Source organism: Sceloporus undulatus, chromosome 4 (assembly GCF_019175285.1).
Source record: "Sceloporus undulatus isolate JIND9_A2432 ecotype Alabama chromosome 4, SceUnd_v1.1, whole genome shotgun sequence".
In the NCBI taxonomy this organism is placed as follows: Eukaryota; Metazoa; Chordata; class Lepidosauria; order Squamata; family Phrynosomatidae; genus Sceloporus; species Sceloporus undulatus.
In genome coordinates this window covers 109849096-109869087 of record NC_056525.1, presented here as the reverse complement: position 1 = coordinate 109869087, position 19992 = coordinate 109849096, and the positions used below count along the sequence as shown (strand labels likewise).

Here is a 19992-nt window from a genome sequence, read left to right as displayed (position 1 = left end):
TTACGTCACGCACAAAAAAAGGGAAGGAAAAATAAATTAATAAATAAATATTTTAAAAAAACAACAACCAAAACTTTCTGTGTTATTATTATTATTATTCCGTGTAAATATTTGCTCAAACTGAAAGGCGTGAGGTAAAAACTGAGGAGGCGCCTGAGGCCTAGCAGTTTTGCCCAATGGTTTTGTGAACTGTGAGGCAACCAAGGAGGGCCTCTCTTAGGATCTTCAGTGTCGTCGTTGTTGTCCCTTCAAGTCGTTTCTCACTTATGGCGACCCTAAGGCCAACCTATCGTGGGGTTTTCTTGGCAAGATTACTCCAGAGGAGGTTTGCCATGGCCTTCCCCTTGAGGCTGAGAGAGTGTGACCTGCTGGGTTTGCATAGCCAAGAAGCAGGGATTTGAACCATGGTCTCCAGACTGTCCTAGCCCTACACTCAAACCTCACTATTCCCACTGCCCCTCATTTATGAATGTTTCGTCGATCCAATTTTATTTTTTAATATTTTATTTATTTTATTTTTAACCCGCCTTTCTCCCAAAATGGGACCCAAGGCAGCTACCATCATCATCATCATCATCATCATCATCATCATCATCATCATCTATATTCTGCCTTTACTCAGGGGAATCAAGGTGGATTACAACAGAAGTATAACAATAAAATGTCATAAAAATAAAAATGCACAATTAAAAACAATCCCAACCCTCCCCCCCGGACATAAGAAATAAAGAGCAATAAAATAAAAATTAAACCACAAATAGATTTAAATTAAATTAAAATTTATAATACAATACAATATAAAACACATTAAAACAACAATTAAAATTGTACAATTAAGGTAGGATTGTCTAATCCACTGTATTATTATTATTATTATTATTAGTAGTAGTAGTAGTAGTAGTATCCTGCTCTTTTCCCAGAACTGAGACTTTCAGAGTGGTTTCACAACATTATAAAAAACAGTACAGTTAAAAATGTAGGGGAAAAAAGGATATTAAAAAGGAATCAAATTATTACAATATTAGAACAGATAGTCATTAAAAGAATAAAACACATTTTTAAAAAGATAAAATTATATATATATATATATACACACACACACTGTATCAATTTTTTAAAAATGGTACAACATTCCCCATCACTGTGTATGGATGGGAGAGCTGGACAGTGAATAAAGGGGATAGGAAGAAAATTAACTCATTTCAGAACTGGTGATGGTAGTCAGGGGCCTCATTCACACTACCTGATAAACTGGTTTTCAAACTGTTTTACATGCCCTTGTTTGCACTTATGCCAAATTTCTGGCACGGTTTGCTAGGGGGGCAGCGCTAAACCCAGTTTAACCAGTTCTGCTTTGATTATGAGTTCCTGCATGGCAGAATGGGGTTGGACTAGATGGTCCTTGTGTCTCTTCCAACTCTACAATTCTATGATTCTGAATCTGAGGCATTCCCCGCAACTTTTTTAAATGAATCGATTCAGCACAAGTGTGAACGCGTTGTTGATTGGATCCGGTTCCCTGTGACTTGAAGCAACTACATTTTGAGTCGATCCTAATGGTGAATGTGAACACGAAGTGGATTAAATTGAAACTGGCAGATTTGATCACGGTTTGAATAATGCGAACATCTATTGGGTGCTGAACCGGTCCATTGATTCGAAACAATCCAGCTTAAAAATCGGTTCATTGTGTAGTGTGAATGAGGCCATGGAGTTCTCAAACCTGGGATCAAACATTGATTAGAACAGGGACTGCAGTCAAGAAATCAGAAGGAGACGAAGAATGGGGAGGGCAGCCATGAAAGAACTAGAAAAGATCCTAAAATGCAAAGGCACTAAGCACTAAAGTTAGAATCGTACAAGCCATTGTATTCCATGTTACCATGTAGTGTTAGACTTGCCTCCCCCTCCCTCTATTGACACCTCTACTGCTATTGTTACCAAAATTGTTTGACACTATCACCCCCGTCCCCCCTCCTCTAGAGGAAGATTAGTTTTTTCCGCTAATATGCCTGAAATTTTAATGTATTCCTTTTGGATAGTTTTAAATTCTTTGATGTTTAATCTCTTTTTATGAGTTGATCACTGTTTTTATGTTTGGGGGGAGGGTTGGGGTCTTGGGTTTTTTTAATTGTAATTTTTAATTGTTTGATGTTTTATTTATACTGCTGGAATCCGCTTTGATTCCTTCAGGAAAAACCAGAATATAAATAATAATTATTATTACTATTATTATTATTATTATGTAGGGATGTGAGAGCTGGACAGATAAGAAAGAAGATAGGAAGAAAATCAATTAACTCAAAATGTGGTGCTGGAGAAGAGTGTTGAGGACGCCTTGGACATCCTAAAAGACAAACAAACGGGTCCTTGAACAGATCAAGCCTGAAACCTCCTTGGAAGCCAAGATGACTGGACTGAGGCTGTCGTACTTTGGCCACATCATGAGAAGATACGACTCTTTAGAGAATAATGCTAGTAAAGGTAGAGGGAAGTAGAAAGAGGGGAAGGCCACACGTCAGATGGATGGACTCAATTTGGGAGGCCATGATGGACCCAAATTTACAGGGCCAGAGCAATAGAGGACGAGGGGTTTTGGAGATGCCTCATCCACAGGGTCTCCATGAGTCCAGGTCGACTCAAGGGCAGTTAACAAAACAAAGTCTTGGATCTTCAAAAGTTGGTGGCCTGCCCTATGCAAGGGACCTCTCATACCCACAATAGAACATTAAGTAAGAACACACCCAGGACAACAGAGCAAGCCCTCCTCCTCATTGACCCTCATACATAGCCCAGCCCAACAGGCATGGCCCCCAGAATGCCCCCCCCTGTCGCTGAGAATATTAATAATTAATAAAAATAATTTTATACCTACCCCATGGATTGAGGCAGGAAACAATAACAATTAACATACAACACACAACATCTGTTGAAAACCACACATCAAACCAGTACACATTAAAACAATTCAATTTAAAAATCATATTTTTATATTTTAATTCAGATTTTCAGATACAAGCAAATCTGGCCCACCAAGATGGTGTATCTAAACCCCCTTCAGGAATGATCGGTTGGAAGAGTACTGAATAATCCTTATTTTGTGTGGTCCTGAGATTGTCACTACTCTCAGTTGGTCATTCTTTAATGCACCGTATATTTTCATTGGTGCAGGTAGTCAAAATTAATTCCAAGCTTCATGCTAATGTTGAGTCCCCCCTTCCTTAAAATCAGTTCTGGGGTCCCTGCCTATAGCCCTAGCCCCTCTGCTGCTTGAGGTGAAGAACAAGATTGTTCTGCCTTCTTTTCCAAAACAGCAGTCGATGAGACTGATAGTTAAATCCTACAGCATCTTCTTCCTCCATTACAGCTTGCACAGAGCAGACTAGCTGAGGGGCTAGAGGCCATGTGGCTTAAACAGTTCTGCCTTTAAGTTATATCTTCTACTGCTCGCTGCTTTCCCTTCTTCCAGCATTTGCAATCTAAAGCAGCTACTCCACTCAGTCTGGGCCAGCACTGCAATCTTAAATTTGGCAGCATCTTTTTGCACATGCAGCATAATATTCTCAGTAAGAAACAACACAGATGGCTCTGGCCTAGATAGACTAAATAATCCACACAAGTGCATGTGGAGTGGGGAGGTAGCTGACAGCACACGCTTACAAATTATCCAAAAATCATAGCTGGATAATAGCCTTTACTAGGACCAGTAAAATTGTAATATGTAACAGTGAAAGCCTCAGAGTGCCCCAGAACTCATAATCAGACCTAACATTGAAAAACTGAAGGATAGGCTCAGAGAAGGGGCATTAAAATATCACCTTTCACAATGCATTGAACTAGCACTCTGGATACCAGGCTTCAAATCTCCTCAGCCATGGAAACCCACTGGGTGACCTTGGGCAAGTCAAACTGTCTCAGCCTTAGAGGAAGGCAAAGACAAAGCCCCTCTGAACAAAACCCATTATAGGTTTCCCTTAGGGTTGCCTTAAATCAGAAACACCTTGAGGTATACAACTATTAATGGTTTCACTCCATGCCCAACTGCAGGGCTGGCTGAGATTCAGACAACTGCTTAGTTGCTTTTAAAAAAATCTTTGTGTTTCTCTTTCCCAAGTTCAGAACCACCTATATTGGCTTAGACTTAATCAAAATAATATAGCTGTCTCTATACTGTATCAGCAAAGCTGAAGATTAAATTTAGGCACTGTGCAAAAATTATGGCTCACGGTACCCCTAAAGGGAACTTATCAGTGTTTTCTTGGCAGAATGTGTTCAGAGGGGGTTTACCTTTGCCTTCCTCTGAGGCTGTGTGTGTGTGACTTGCCCAAGGTCACCCATAGGGTTTCCATGCTTGAACAGGGATTCGAACCTTGGTCTCCAGAGTCCAACACACAAACCGCTACACCATCTCTGTGCTACAAAATAAATATAATTATGTGACCCAGAAGTAATAACAAAACAAAGAAACAGTCCTGGAGAATGGTGTTTAGACATGATGTGTCTGATCCTGAAAGTAGCAGAGAGATACCTTTTGTCATTGAAGAATGAACGACAAAGAAAAGTAGCTATTATATTGTTAATTAAACCACTTCACTATCTTAATGGACTTGAGCTACAGAATTTGTGGCTTTAGTGTAATAGAAATACAATTCCTTTGTTAATCTCACAAATTGCCTGATCCAATTTAGAACATATGAGTGCCTAAACCATATTTGAAAACTTGAGACCAAGATATTATCATAATTAGAACTTCTGACCAATTTTCAAGTTTATACACCCTTTAGTCTGAGCTTGCTAGTGTTTCAGACACATTTTTAGATATTACAGATAGGTTTAAAAGAAAGCATTCAGTATATTAAAGGGAAGGAAATGTAGCACTAGTTTTGCCTTGTTTGTTTATTGTTGTTGTGTGTCTTCTATTATTCACTTATGGTAACTCTAAGGAAAGCCTATCGTGTTTTCTGGGTTTGAGTGTGATTTACCAGTGGCTTTCCATGGCTAAGCATTAAATTGAACTTTGATCTCTAGATTCAGAGTCCCAATACTCAAACAACTACATGGTTTATACCCCTCCAACTCACTACTGATAATTAGGGCTGACTGGCGGTAGGAAAGCATACTGGGCTGTGATAGACTGATGCTTATTTTGCTGGAAGCACTGTAATTCCCACTTGGTCTCACTAGGTAGCATGTTTCGGATTATAGTTAAATACGTCTATTGTCCCTTACTGGCAAATGTATAGCTATATGTGATGGATCAATTCTTAGAGCAGCCCAACACACCAGTTTGGTCCTACGAATATGGCTGAGTAGCACACAAAGAACTATAAGGAATAACTCCAGCTAACCCTTCAAGTTGGTTGTTGGTTTAGCTAAATTGAACAAGCAGGCCAGATTTCCTATATAAAGAAACTTATTTTCAGTGTACTTTTAGCACAGAAAAAAGGGAGAACATCTGAAGCTCATTATGCATATGTAAACTCAGATTAAAAAGCACTTAACTGGCTACTTTGTGCTAGACTGATCATATGGAAAAAACAAACATCTTTCATGTAAAGACTGGGGGAAAAGGGAAGCTGTGACTTGCAAGCTGCAGAACAGCATTTTCAGCTTCTTTGATCATCTAGCTGAACCATTTCTAAATATGTACTTTTTCCTAAACATTCCTCTTTGTCTTGAATGAGGATATCATCTCTAATTCTTATATAAATTAACATTGACGCTTCCACTCAGAAGAATTTTCCTGCCCAGCATTATCTTAGTATTTCCCAAGCACACACATTCTTAGAAGCAAAATGAAGTTTCAGTAATAGCACACATTAAAGTCATCTGATTGCCAATTCTTAAAAAGATTTTAACAGACAAGTATACAGTAGTTTTATAAAATTCTTACAGCCAAATTTCAACAATTTATAATTTTGTACATTTTGAAGTTAATTTTAAAATTGCCATTTAAATTGATCATTATATTCACAGTTCTGACATTACATAATATTATTTCCCCCCTCTTCTTAGATTCCAACTTCTCTATTGCATACTTTTATTAGTAACGAACATTACTGGAAAACGAGAGCTAGCCTTGTCCTTACAGTCCAGACAACAATTTGTGCAATTCACCATTAATAGCTAAGTTCAAAACTTATTTATTTATTTGTCCAGAATCTATTTGCGAAATTTCTTCTTCTTTCGGTTTTTCTTGCCTGCTGCAAGGGCTGCCTTTTCAGCCATGATGTCTTGGTACTTCCTTTTATTGTATCTGAATGAGAAAAAATATGAAGTATGAGTACAGTACAGTACAAACAGAGTACACAAAAATCAGAATGAACAGATTTACAGTAAATTCAGTTTAATCTTATGACAGCAATTATGATGAACCATGATAGCTAAATGGTTGCACTATATTTGGTAGTAGTATATCCAGGTGCTAGAAGCTGGGAACAAGAATCAGGGGAGAGCTTTTGCTTCTGTGAATTTCTTGAAGGCATCTATCTGGCTGATCATAGTCAAAAACAGGATGCTGGTGTATTAGGTGGACTGTTTGTGTGATCCAACAAATCAGAGATTAGTAATTTAAGAATAATATCAATTGAACAAATGGAGACATAGTGTTGCTACACTTGTTGAAAAACTACTGACAAATATAGTTTGTTTCAAACAAGTATAAGGCAAGGAAAGTTCTTATTGCACATACCTTGGATTCACTTTTATATAATGAACTCTCAATGGAAACTATGATGGTAATGTAATTTACTGCTACTGCTAAATCACATTAGCAAATATTGACTTGTAAACAGAAGCCAACAACATGCACATTCCACATAGGTTAACACAATGCAGTCTCAATGTTGTTGTCATCTCCCTACACCTCAGATACCACAAAATGGCAAAGCAGGGCAATATCTAAACAGGAAAGTTTGGAGTTGCTAAAGCCTACGCTATAAAATACGTTTTGTGAAATATAACTGTTACGAACATGAGGAATGAAGTATCTTTCATTCTTCTGGTTTGCCTCTTTTTTGTGCTTACATGAACATGCAGCTTACTCATTTTTCAAGTTTAAGAACTGCTACCCCGCTTTATCTTTCTGAATGAATTAATAACTGCTTAGAGGCAGCAGAATAATACATACCATAATAAAAAATGCAAGCTTTAATTACTAAAACAGCATCATATAGTAGTCCAATAAAAGGTTAAAACATGTCTGTTTAAAGGCAGAGAAATAAAGACATTATAACCCAGTGATGGTGAACCTTTTACAGACCGAGTGCCCAAACTGCAACCTGGACCCCACTTATTTATTGCAAAGTGCCACATCCCTCTGGTTTTCTAGTAAGAAACTCTGGCAAACTCTGTGCTAGGGCAACAGCATGTGTGCCCACAGAGAGGGCTCTGAGTGCCACCTCTGGCACACGTGCCATAGGTTTGCCATCACTGTTATATCCCATTTAAAATGCTAACTACACACCTGAAGCTTTAAAAAGAGGCACCTGTCTACATCTTTTTTGGAAGACTATTCTGTAATATTGGCCCTATGCTGGGAAATGCCTGCCTTCCATCCCAATCAATGGTGCTTCGTGCAATGCTGAATGTAGTGTATTGATGGACAGCAGTGTATGGGAAGATGGTGGCCCTTGCGATACCCTTTGTATTCATGCAAATGCATCCCTTTACATGACACACTGCTTTTATAAGATCCGCAGGTGAAACAAACTGTACATACCTTCTGAATTCAGAATCTGCTAAAAGTTCTTCCACAATGTTTTTCTTTCTCTGTTTTTTTGGAATTCGAGCATGATAGAAATCTACTGGAGAATCCATGACTGTACCAACCTAAGAAAAGAGATGAGTTGTATTGCTACATGTTTCTGAAGACTATATAAAAAAATTAAAACAGAAGAAAGGGCACAGTGGGTGAATGGGCAGTGAGGTCTACTATTACTATAAACTAATAGTAAGCTAATTCTCTGAGAGCCTGTCCTTGTGTAGCTAAAATGGTACCATTTGTGCCCAAGAGATGTTATTAGCTAGCATGGGGAACCCAAGATTTGGGGAAATATAAAGCACTTAAATGCAAAGGAGGAGAACTGAATGGAGTATGTTGGAAGAACCTGGCTGGCACTACAGTTCCCACTTGGACATTATGATATCAAAATGATGGTACGGTACAGAGTGCCAAAAAGAGGCGCCTCCCCTTGCTCCCCAGCTGTGCCACAGCAACCAAATTATGTGGCGCTACCTCACAGAAAGAAAGTAGCATGTGGAAGCGGCTCCTTTTTTGCGACGCATGTCTGCCACCCCAAAGCACCAGCAATGGCGCAGTGATATGCCAGCAGTGCAGCCCTGTTTGGAGGCTGTGCTGCTGGCACGTCATTGCTGCCTGCACCATCTGGATGGTGCTGCGCAGCTGTGCCGCGCCCATGATGTGCTAGGGTTGTGGGGCATGTGCACACCCAGCCCCTGAGCAACCCTAGCACATCATGGGCATGCCACATAGGGCCCGTCTGTATTGGGCCATAATTCCCAAGTATGTACCATTTAGAGAACTTAATAAGCAAAAGGGTTTCAAAATAAAAGAAATGAAAACAGCATGACAATGTGGTTTTGTTCCGCTTCACCTTAAACAGAGACCCCCTTAGTCTGATACAGCACTAAACACAGTTTATAGAAATGAAGTTAGAACCAAAGTGCTCTGGACTCAAGTCCAGATGACACCAGTGAACCTCCAGTTTGTTTACTTTTATTTTGGACTTTAGTTACTGGCTACAATTTTAAAAAGCACACAAAAATATGAATTTGTAAAGCAGCCTCTCACATTTCTTACCTGAAAGTATTTGGGGAGTCCTTCTCTATCATTCTTTTTATAAAATCGTTTAGGATCTATGGCTGCCCTCATCTTCAGAGCCTTAAGGTCATTTTTTAATTCATCAGTAATTTCTGGAGCTTTCATACCAAACCAGCCATCACCTGTTGTTTTTGCTCTCTCTGCCTGTATTGGAAGCATCAAGAAACAGTATTCAAAACTTGCTATCAACATTACCATGTTTTTATGCAATAAAACCAGTGAAAGCATCAGAAGCTGGATGTATAACACAAGGTTACCCTACCCATTACAACTTTACCCTATGGAAGTTTTTCTTTTCAAAACACTTTCATAATACTAAGAAGGTTTTAAGGCAACCAAAACAACCAACTGATTTCTGGGTCACTTTGCAAGGCCTTTATGTCATGTTTTGAAAGTCGAGAAGAAGTACAATTGATACTGAACAGATAAAGGATATTTATATAAGATAAAGCCTTTGATTTTTCTGACAGTTATTTTCATTCAAGCTAGAGAGCAGCAGAGAAAAGGGAAACAAACATTTTCCAATTGTTTTAGCCTACCTCTTACTAGCAGTACACATTCCATTAGAGTACCAAACTGTTTCCATCCCAGCCAGTTGTTATTCTAATCACGACTTTAAAAACTAGTACCCCAGCTTTATTTTCACCCCTCTTCCATTCACATCTTTTATTAACTATAGGTAATGCTATTTAGACTCCAAATCTTTCAAGACTTATTGAGCATTTCAAGTTGACAGGTACTGTATTCAACTATCACTATTTACTGCTGAAATAAACAAAGATATCCAACAAGCTCAGGATTGTCCTTTTAAATCTTTATACGACAGAACAACCATATACATAGACTGAACACATTTATTTACAGTAAACAGGATGAAGTAAACAATGTTTATCAAGCAGATCTCAACAATATACTTGGCATTATTAACTTAGTAACTTAAACTGAGAAACAAGCGATAGGCACATGCCTAAAGAGAATTTAAAGATACCTTTGTAGTGTGACAGTCCACTTACCCTACGTTGTTTCTTTAACTGGTGAAGTGATTCTCTTAAGGGTGGGACACATTCTTTTTTTTCAAAACCTGGAGTTATAATACTCTGCTGCAAAAGCTATAAAGAGATGTTTGATTTAAGGAGGATGGCTAATACCACAACACTTTGCAGACAACAAGCAAATGGCATACTAAGAGATTTGGAAAACAGAGTTAAAATAAAGGTAATGTAAAACTTCCTCGGCAGTAGCTCAGGTTAAAGGACTAAGTAACACAATGACTACTATTGAGAAGTTCAACAGAATCTCTAGAGACCAATCAACAGTTCAGAGTTAAATTAAAACAGAGACATCAAAAAAGTGCCAATACTGAAAGTCTTTCACAAAGGCAAAGGATAGAAAGGATTGTTTTGCTGTACAAATATATAACATACCTTAATGGCTGTCTCAATCATACTGTGTGAAACTGACTGACCTAACATGATTCTTTTGACTCTGATTTAGGTGCTAATTTCTCTAAGCATAAAAAAGGAGCCAGACATCTGTGCATGTTCCAGCCCTGTCCCTTCAACTATCAACCTCCCCACGTTCCTGAGGAAAGTCTGAAGAGGAGCTATAACTGTGTCCAGCAAAATACAATTAGAGTTCCACACAACTAGAATCTGAGGCCTTCCAACAGTATGGAGCTCTATATCCAGATTCACTTGGGTATAGAGCTCCATACTCTAGGTAACAAGGAGAGGAAGCCAGCATGGCAGGAACATGAGACCTTCTGTATTAGGGATGGGAACTGCCAGTATGTGGCAACAGGTAACATGCGCGATGTGACCCCTCCCCTAAAATAGTCTCTGTGTGTGTGTTGGAAGCAACATCCCCAAATGGCTGAAAATATGACCAGAGGTGATACAGTGTCATATCTGATTTCCCAAAATGGTGGCCACAACAGTGTACTGCATCCATCTGGAGCAGCTTAAAATTAGGTAATGCAGCTGTCCGCCTCTAGAATACACCTACTCATACCCTACTTGCTTACAGAAACTAGCTACAGCAAGAACTAAATACAAAATGTATCAATTTATTCAAAGCATATTTGCAGTACAAGCCTTTGTGTGTGTCTGTCTGCTCAGAAGCAAGCCCCACTGAAGTCAAAGACGTTTATTTCTAGGCAAGAGTACTCTGGAGTCCAGAAAACCACACCACTACATTTTTGGCTCCTGTAGAGCTCTGCAGCTCCATCTGTTTTCAGAGTGAGATTTTTTTGGTTGTTTCAGGGTAAGGAAAACCCCAAAACAGCATGCTGTAGTCCCACTGAATAGAATTCCTTACTTGGTTAACAAGTATTCTATTACAAAACAAATGTAATTAACATCTGTGTAGTTCTAATATGACCGCTATAAAACTTGTTCTTGAAAACTATTACTGTTGCATTTCTCTGTTTCATTCCCAAGGCTTACGCTTCTTGTTTTGGTTGCACCCTTATAAAACAGACTCCAAAGCCTGCCAGAGTTGTGGCTTCCAACATTGCTGAGTAAGCAACAAGAAGCACACTATTTTGAAACATTTGAGCAGGGGTGACTATTCTTGGTTGCACTCTAACCAAGCCATCCTGGAATAATTCTCAGCGAAAACTGCTCACAAATCTGGTCTTAGTGAGCAAACAGATTGTGAGGCTTTTTTCTGTAATGGCTCTGTAGCCACCTGTGCTTCTAGTTGCTGCTTAGATGACTTCTTGTTTCATCAGGATAGTAAGGGGCACCATGAGCAGACTCACCCACATTCTGACCTGTCAAAAATGGCAACAAAAACTGAGCCCAATATGAAAGGTGGAGCTAACAGCATAGATTATCAATCATCTTCCTATAAAGAAGATTCACAAAACATCATTAAATACTATCAATCAGAAGACAGGATCCAAGACATGATACCAGAACTTTTGGGGCTTGGGGGTTTAACACTAACCAGACTAATTACAAAGGAAGCTTACCTAAATGGATTGAATTTTTGCAAAAAATGAAGTTTAACTTTTTAATCATAGTAGTGCTAAACAACACCTATGATTTCCAACTGATCATAAATTTTCATTTAATAGTGGTATTCTTGTAGTTTACCTCATCTTTCTTTTTCTCCTTTAGTGGCACAACTCCATGAGAACCAGATTTCTGCTTTCCTGCATCAAAACTAATGTATAAGCCCCCGAGCTGTTTAACGTTTAGGCCAGGATCAATACTGCTTGATAACGATAAGCTAGAAGACAGAGAACCAGTTATCAATATGCAAGCAAATTAGCCCCTTTGCAATCATTACAAGCACATTACACAAATTATTCTTAAAAATAGACACAAACAGAAGCAGAGGCTCAGAAGCAATGCATGTGTTATGTTTACATATGTATATTTCATGAGATATGAAAGATGCAAGCAGCTCTTCATCTCTTTTATCCAGTGTGAACAGAAGGAGAGACCTAGTTTCCCTATCCACTACCAACTATACAATCTCAAGAAATGTAAAGCATAAGGCGGCTGAAATAAATAAGAACCCCCAGGCTGCCTTCTCTAACCAAAGGTACTATAAATCTTCAGGATCTCAACCTGCTTGTCCTGACAACTCTCTGACACAAGCCCCAGAACTCACTTATCCCCCCAAAGTACTAAGATTTGCCCTTGCCCCTCTGTGAAAGGAGGAGATGAACAAGCCTAGTTGGTACCAGCCAATCACAGTTCACAGGATGCTGTGAAGGGGGGGGGGGCTACAAGAGAGAAAGGATGCAAAACTAAAGCTTGTCTCTGACAGAAGGCAGATAGGGAAATGAGGGTGTAGAGAGGGAACAGACTGCAGAGAGGTAGGGAAATGATGGTAATAGAGACAGGACAGTTAGTCAGAAGAGAACTGACTGATTTAAGGGAGCTGTGAATGACTGAATGGCTTAGAGTTTAGTGTGTTATCTAATGTGTCTTAATAAACTTCCATCTATTTATTCTTTTTTATAATTGTTTCTATCTGGGATTATTAGGTTGGTGGAGAGTCTCGTCACGCTCATCCCAGCAAATTCACTAAAACAAAATGATCACTGGTCCAAATAGGTGGTCGCTTTCAGGGCAAAGTACTGAAGCCAGGAAGAGATTAATAAGGAGAAAAGGGCAATTTGAGTGACAGGAGCCCAAGGGTTGGAAATGCATGGTCAGCCTGGAAAGGGGATCAGTCACATCCTCAAAATATCATTTTTGCCTCAAATATATTTCTGACATTATTACAAAGCACACCCCATGACTAAGATCTTTGTAACACTTACATGTTATTACTTGCATTTAATAGATCTTCATCCTCATCTATAAACTCCTCTTCACTGTCTTCAAGCTCTGATGACTCCTCACTCTGTTCATCATCTGCCACATCCCTCTCCTCCAAATAGTATGGCTTGTTGGTATCCATCCCAGGAGTTTTATCAATGACAAACAGCCCTTCACTATGTGATTTGTCCAAGACCAATGTGCTTTGATTACCGGAAGTTGTTTCCTCTTTATCTATTTCTTCTAAATCACTGTTTTCAGAGCTATCACTCTCATCACTTGTAAGAAGTGATACAGTGAAGGAATTTTCAGGACCTGCTGTTTTGGTTATACCTGAAGAGGATTCAGCAACTGACTCCTCTGGGCTTGTATCACTATCTATATTCATAACAGAAGTCCTGCATTCATCATCGCTGCTTTCAATAATGTGTGATGGGATACTATCGTTTTGAGAGCTACCTACTTCACATGGCTTGTCTATGTCTATTATATCTTCTACAGGAAGCAAAGAGCTCTGACTAATTTTCCTGGTGTCCAATTTTGGGGAATCTGCATTGCTCTTATTTTTATTAGGGGTTGTCCGTCTTGGGGATGTATCAGACTGTCCAAAGTTTCTATGATCACTTGACAACATGTCTTGACATTTTACAGGTGACTTGTTTTCCGTTGCCTCAGTTGATTTTTCTAAGCTTCGATCACACACTTCTTCTGGACTTTCCACTATTTCGTATATATCTGCAGATATTTGTTTTGTAACTGCTTTCCTTGTATCTCTGTCCCTGGTTACCTTTTGCTCTGCACTATCCACAGATTCATAATCGTTATCATTTGGCCTCTCTTTTTCAGGTGACGTTTTGATACATTTACTTAACATTTTTTTAGGACTGCTTGAAATAAACTCTTTTAGTTCACTGCTGGCAACAGCTGCAGAACTGTACTTTGCTTTGGAGGGGCTGGGTTGTTCATTTATTCGGCGAGATGAGAGAGATGTCTGTTCTGTCTCTGAATCAGATTTTGTAGGTTGTTCTTCATCAGAGATTACTATTGTCTGGGATGGGATTACAGGCTCAGGCAATTTAGTATATGCCACCACAATTTCACTTTTTCTTCCACTCTGCAATGGTGATTCTGTTTGCATTCTTAGTCGCATGCTCCTTGTCACCCGTTTAAAATGAACTGATCGTTCTGTAGAAATACCTGAGCACCATGATTCTGCATCAGAAATTTCTTCAGTTTGGGCTTCACGTACTGGTGAAACATTAATCTTGGCTTGCCGGCTTCTAGTAATTCTTGTACCATGTTGAGCCCTTTCTCCTGAAACAGTAGAAGAACATGATTCTGCTTCAGATGTGTCATCTTCTTCTTGACACCTGCTTCTTTCACTTGGAAGGGCTTTCTTGCTTTGTCTGTTTTTAGCTGGAAACTCTGGCTGACACGGAATTACAATTTGCCTCCTTCTTGTTATTCTTATAAACGAAGGTGTCTGGAGACCTGACACAGAGGAACAATTTGATTCTGCTTCAGAAATATCTCCATCGCCTTGCAATTCAGCAACTGTATCTACTGTTTTACTCTTATCTGGAACTGTTTGTTCCTCTGGAGATTCTTCCATATTCAGTTTAGTTTCAGATGACTTTGTTTTCTCAGCACAAGTTTCAGGAATGCCATTTGAAAAGGAATCCACTCTACTTCTGCTCCTTGTTGTCCTTAAAGATGTACTGCCTTCCACAGAGGTCTTCTGTGAGAACAAGAAGGATATCAGTAACATGGAGAAAATAATTGCCACAGAAAAATCAAAAACCACAAAAGATACTACAACCTCAAATTAGGAATCATTGTGACTTTTTAATCAACTATGATAATCATGACCATCACTCACCTTAATCTACACAGTAACTCAGTATATTTAGCTGTAGCTTGCCTATATAGTATAAATGTTTATAACTTTGAGTACCATCAGCTTTTGTCACATCATGGATTTGTAAAAGTGGCGTCCTTGTCAGAATTCACACTGATAAAAAAAGCTGAAAGTGTTTCTGTTGATACTTATCACATTCTTCTATTTCAAGACTTCAATCCTACATACAGCTACCTGTTGTTGGACTGCAGCTCCCAGCAACTCTATCCAGCATAGCCAACAGTGAATTGCAGTGATGGAGATGCAGTTCAACATACTCTGGAGAGTCACCTGATTCCAAATCCTGTTCTACCACAAATGGTATTTTGATGCTTCTTTTGGTATAACAAACAAATACCTCGGATTCCTTCAGAAACATTAATTGTTTTCAGAGCTGTAACAGGTTGTGAACTGGTATCTGGAAAGGAACAAAAGCTAAAGCAAATGTTTCAGTTAATAGCTAAAAACAGACTAAGGTCCAAAACATACTGCAGAAATAATCCAGTTTGAGACTGCTTTAACTGTCCTGGCTCAGTGCTAGGGAATTATGGGAATTGCAGTTTATTGTAACACCAGAGCTCTCTGACAGAGAAGGATAAATATGTCTCCCAAAACTACAGTCCCCAGAACTCCCTAGCACTGAGCCAGGACAGCTAAAGCAGTCTCAAACTGGATTATTTCTGCAGTGTGTACTGCACCTAAGTGCAGCATATCCCTAGCAAACTCAGTACCCAATTACTCCTGCTTAGAATGACGGTTACTTATATGGCTGCGCACAAGGTGTAGTCCACATAGTACAAGTTTCATGGAAAAAAGGAGAGAGCGTGGTTATGCTGCATGAACTTCTTATAGGCTGTGGTGTTTCTACTGATGAGAATCCACCAAACCTTCATGATTGCGGCACGCTGTAATGTGGCTTTTCTACAGTTTGCAGCAACTGGGTTAGAGATGCAACCTTCCACCGCCATGCTGCAATGCAGCCGTACTGCAGTGGTCTAACCAAGTGGTTTTAAAGCACATTGCTACGTACACCTCACAAACAAGTCCCTGTGACTGACATTGTTCCAGGGATCTGCTGTCTGCTGTTTAAGAGAAGTAAACAAGCTCCATCAAACTGAACACAGTAAGCCATGGTTGGATGCTCTCTGCAACCTTTGGCTTCAGTGAACTCAAAACCAGGAAGGTGACTCAGACTGTGAAACATCTCTTATGGTCCAAACCACACTGCAGAAATAACCCAGTTTGAGAATGGCTGAGTGTCAGGAAATCGTGGGAATCGTAGTGTATTGCGGCACCTGAGTTCTCTGACAGAGAAGGCTATATGCCTCACAAAACTACACTTCCCAGGATTCCCTAGCACTGAGCCAGGACAGTTAAACTGGTCTCAAAGTGGATTATTTCTGCAGTGTGTTTTGGCACTTATGAGCCCAAACAGACAGGCCAAAATAATGCTGATTTGAGTCACTTTTGAGGAATGTTGTTTAGCTGTTGCATGCATCCTGAGAGGCTGGTAGCCACACCAAAGCCACGCTCCAGGCTTCTTAAGATGTGTGTGCCATTTAAACAGCATACCTCCAAAGTGACCTGAAGCAGCTTTATTTTGGCCTGTCTGTTTGGGCCCTTATGCCCACCACCCCCAACTTGGTTCTCTTCAACGTTTTTAAAGTATAACTCCTACAGTTATGGATCATTGGCTGTGATAGTCGGGGATGACAGGAATCAGAACCCAAAGTCTGGATTGCTAGAGGGAAGACTGGAGATGCCTCCTGTCTCTTCAATGGTGGCGTTGAAGGATGGATTTCATCCCACAAAACATCTGGAAGGCACCAGATGTAGGGAAGGCTGAGGTAAAGACCCCTGGCCCAGGCCTCTCCTTGGCTGCATCCACAATGGAGAAACGACCCAGTTTGACACTGCTTTAACTGCCAAAGCGCAATGACATGGATTTCTGTAATCTGAAAGTGTGAGAGATATTTAGCCTTCTCTGTCAGAAGAGAGTAAGAGTAAAATAAGAGTAAATAAGAGTAAACAAAGCCCAGTGCCACTCGGAGGGTAAAACGGAAATCATCCAGTGTGACACCACTTTTAAGGCTGCTGGCGCACTGCAGAACCAACGCAGTTTGACACCACTTTAACTGTCATGGCTCCATCCAATGGGAATCCTAGGATTTGTCATTGGTTCTGGCACCAGAGCTCTCTCTGGAAGAGAAGGCTAAGCTTCTCGCGAAACTACAAATCCCAGGATTCCACAGCACTGAGCCAGGATTCGTTAAAAGCGGTGTCAAGGCTGGGTTATTGTTTCAGCGCTTGCACTGCTGCTGCCCTTTCTTTCTGCAAAAGGGAAAGGCTTGGAGGCACGTACCTGAGAGGAGAGGAGCCTGCAAGTCAGTCACCCAGCGTATAATAATGCACTGCAGCAAGGCAAGGCGATGGCAATGCAGGCCGGTCACGTGCTCTCACTGGCCGGCGCGCGCGCGCACCTGCGTTTGTTCCAATGGTCACCAGCGCGCGCCCAGGGAAGAAGGGTTTTTCTCCCGCACGCGCTACAGCGCGCGCCATACGGAGCCAACGGAGGCCCAAAAGACCTCGGATGGACCCGGGCGCGCGTGCATGTGCACTTCTGGCTCTCAATCTCCTCCTCCCCCTCCCTCACCTTCGGAGATTCGTTGTCCCCCGCCTCGGATTCACTCCGCCGCGTCGCCCGCCGGGTGGCCACCATCTTTATTACCCCCCTGTGTTTGGGGCGACGTGTGTGTCCGGAGGAAGCCCGTTTCCTCTTCCTGACCAGGCCTTTTTACGTGCACCGGAACTAGAACGTTCTGCCCCTCTTTCTCCTCTCTATGGTTCCAGTGGGCCTTTGGACTACATTTCCCAGAAACCCTTGGTCAGCGCGGTGGCTTCTGGGAGATGTAGTCCCAAAGGAGCCTATTTCCCCCAATGTTACCTCATGTGTCCCGCTTTCTTCCCATTTGTGGGTAAAAGGGGAACCAAGGCATAGCTCAAGAGGCCATGGAAACCCACTTAAATCACCCTCTCTTGGCCTCCTCAGGGGAAGAAGGCAATGGCAAACCCCCTCTGAACAAACCTTGCCAAGAAAACCCCATGATAGGTTCCCCTCAGAGTCGCCATAAGACTCAAAGGCAAACAGAAATTGAGGGGAGAAGCGTTTCATTAGAAAACTAAAGTCATTCATTCTTTTCAATTAAATCGGAATGGCCTGTTTAGTCTCCTATTTCTCCTGGATGTGGCTCCAGAATGGGACACCAGAAGGCCTCTTTTTCCACAACATGCCCCACATCACATTTCATCCATCCAAGAAGAATGCCAAAATGTCCGCCATTTTGAGCATGACTCAGAAGCATGGATTTATATTTATATATTAATAAATAAAACAGCCACATATTATAGGAGAACTGCTGGACTTGAACCCTTCCCTTCTCCTTTTGTACCATGTCTTTAGATTGTACAGATAAACTATCTGTAGTGCCACTCTGAGAGCCTTAAATTGTGGCTGAAGAGCAGGGTATAAATACTCCCACTAATAAATATTAGCGGTTTCAGCTTTCATTTTGTTAATGCCCTACTTTTTTCTTGAATGCCCTGCATTTTGGAGTAGCTTGTCCTCCCTTTGCAGTTAGGGCATCTGGAGGCTGCTTTCATTCACTCTTGCTAAACCGGATCATAGGTCCTTATGCAAAATAAAACCTAGAAGTGTTTCTGATACAAAAGAGCCTCAGTTGTTTTGCTGTCAATGTGACCAACTGGTTGGTTGAGCAACCGCCACACAGCCATGCTTCCCCTTTCCCTCGGCCTTTCTAGATGCTTTTGTGCATGTGTGCGAATACAAGAAAGCTGGAATCTGACAGGAAGAGTCTGTGCCATCCTATTTCCAATTTCTATGTATGGTTGTGAAAGCTGGACAGTGAAGAAAGCTGATAGGAAGAGAATAATATGAAGTGTGGTACTGGAGGAGAGTACTATGGATACGGTGGGCTGCTAAGAAGACCAATAAATGGGTCCCTTAGCAAACCAGGCCTGAACTCTCCCTAGATGACTAAACCAAGACTGTTGTATTTTGGCCATATCATGAGAAGACAGTACTAATTAGAAAAGACAACAAATGCTTGCTAAAGTTGAGGGCAATAGGGAAAAAGGAAAAGCATATTCTAAATGGATAGATTCAAGCCAGAGCCATGATTCTGCAATAACTGAAATGGGTGGTTAAGGACAGGGTGACTTGGAGATCTCTCATTCATAGGGTCGCCATAGGTCAAAGTCACCTTGAAGGCAGTTAAGAAAAAACTATGTTTTCCCAATGAGACAACACATGGATTCACATCTCCCATCTCAGATGTTACTGTACTCACCTGAGTAAATTACTCCCTTGAGAAAGTATATTAAAAAACCACCTGCATGCAGGCATACCCTCACATTCTCCCACTTTTCTGCATGTATGCACACACTCACAACTCACCAGGCCACCTCAGCTTGCTGGGATGGGAAGCATTAACATATTTTCCGCATGCTTCCTGGAGTGGTGGAAGTGACAGCTTTTGTATGTGTGCATGTGTGTGTACATACACTTGGAATGATTTCAAAAGTGCAATGTAGTAATAGGTTGAACCGATTACCTGAGCTGCAATGCGGTGGGAGGTTGCTTTTGATTATAATTTCACTGCTGCTTTTCTATTTGCTATATATGTGATGAAAACAAAATAATCAGAATCAAAGAAGGAAAGAAAAGGAAATGTTATTTGACAAAAAAAAAAAAATTGTATCAATTTCCTGTTGAGTTTATAAAACATTGTTCAACAATAAAATGCTAGAAAAACTATTATTCCTAAAAAGGGAAAGTCTACATCTGGAAAGAATTTTAATGAAAACATTGTAGAAACATTGTCAGCTGTGCTCACAAAGTAGACTGCAAGGCTACCGTGAAGGTGGTCCAACTTAAGTCATTTCGTGTTCTTCCTTTT

The 19992-nt window shown here is 40.5% G+C and overlaps 1 protein-coding gene across 3 annotated transcripts; it reads right to left on the bottom strand.

Moving 5' to 3' along the window:
- Positions 1–2972: 2972 nt before the first annotated feature.
- DNTTIP2 (deoxynucleotidyltransferase terminal interacting protein 2) lies at positions 2973–17826 on the bottom strand. 3 transcript variants are annotated; one of them, XM_042462089.1, is made up of 8 exons: positions 17670–17801; positions 15375–15434; positions 13122–14857; positions 11941–12076; positions 9856–9951; positions 8822–8986; positions 7721–7830; positions 2973–6256 (listed from the first exon to the last, which is right to left on the bottom strand). In XM_042462089.1, exons 2-8 carry the CDS (start codon positions 15393–15395, stop codon positions 6163–6165), a joined length of 2358 nt encoding a protein of 785 aa, XP_042318023.1. In that variant the 5' UTR covers positions 15396–15434; positions 17670–17801; the 3' UTR covers positions 2973–6162. The 3 variants fall into 3 exon arrangements, with proteins under 3 accessions (XP_042318023.1, XP_042318022.1, XP_042318024.1); XM_042462088.1 differs by lacking the exon at positions 15375–15434 and having other exon boundaries at positions 17670–17826; XM_042462090.1 differs by lacking the exons at positions 15375–15434; positions 17670–17801 and adding an exon at positions 17379–17458.
- Between the last annotated feature and the right edge of the window lie 2166 nt (positions 17827–19992).

Bases quoted from the DNA above. Each gene is read 5' to 3' on its own strand.
- DNTTIP2 (XM_042462088.1), bottom strand. From the start codon at position 17,735: ATGGTGGCCACCCGGCGGGCGACGCGGCGGAGTGAATCCGAGGCGGGG. The intron at 8,987-9,855 runs GTAAGTGGACTG...CTTCCAATACAG, and splicing joins AGTTAAAGAAACAACGTAGG to GCAGAGAGAGCAAAAACAAC. The intron at 6,257-7,720 runs GTATGTACAGTT...TTTCTCATTCAG, and splicing joins GCAGATTCTGAATTCAGAAG to ATACAATAAAAGGAAGTACC.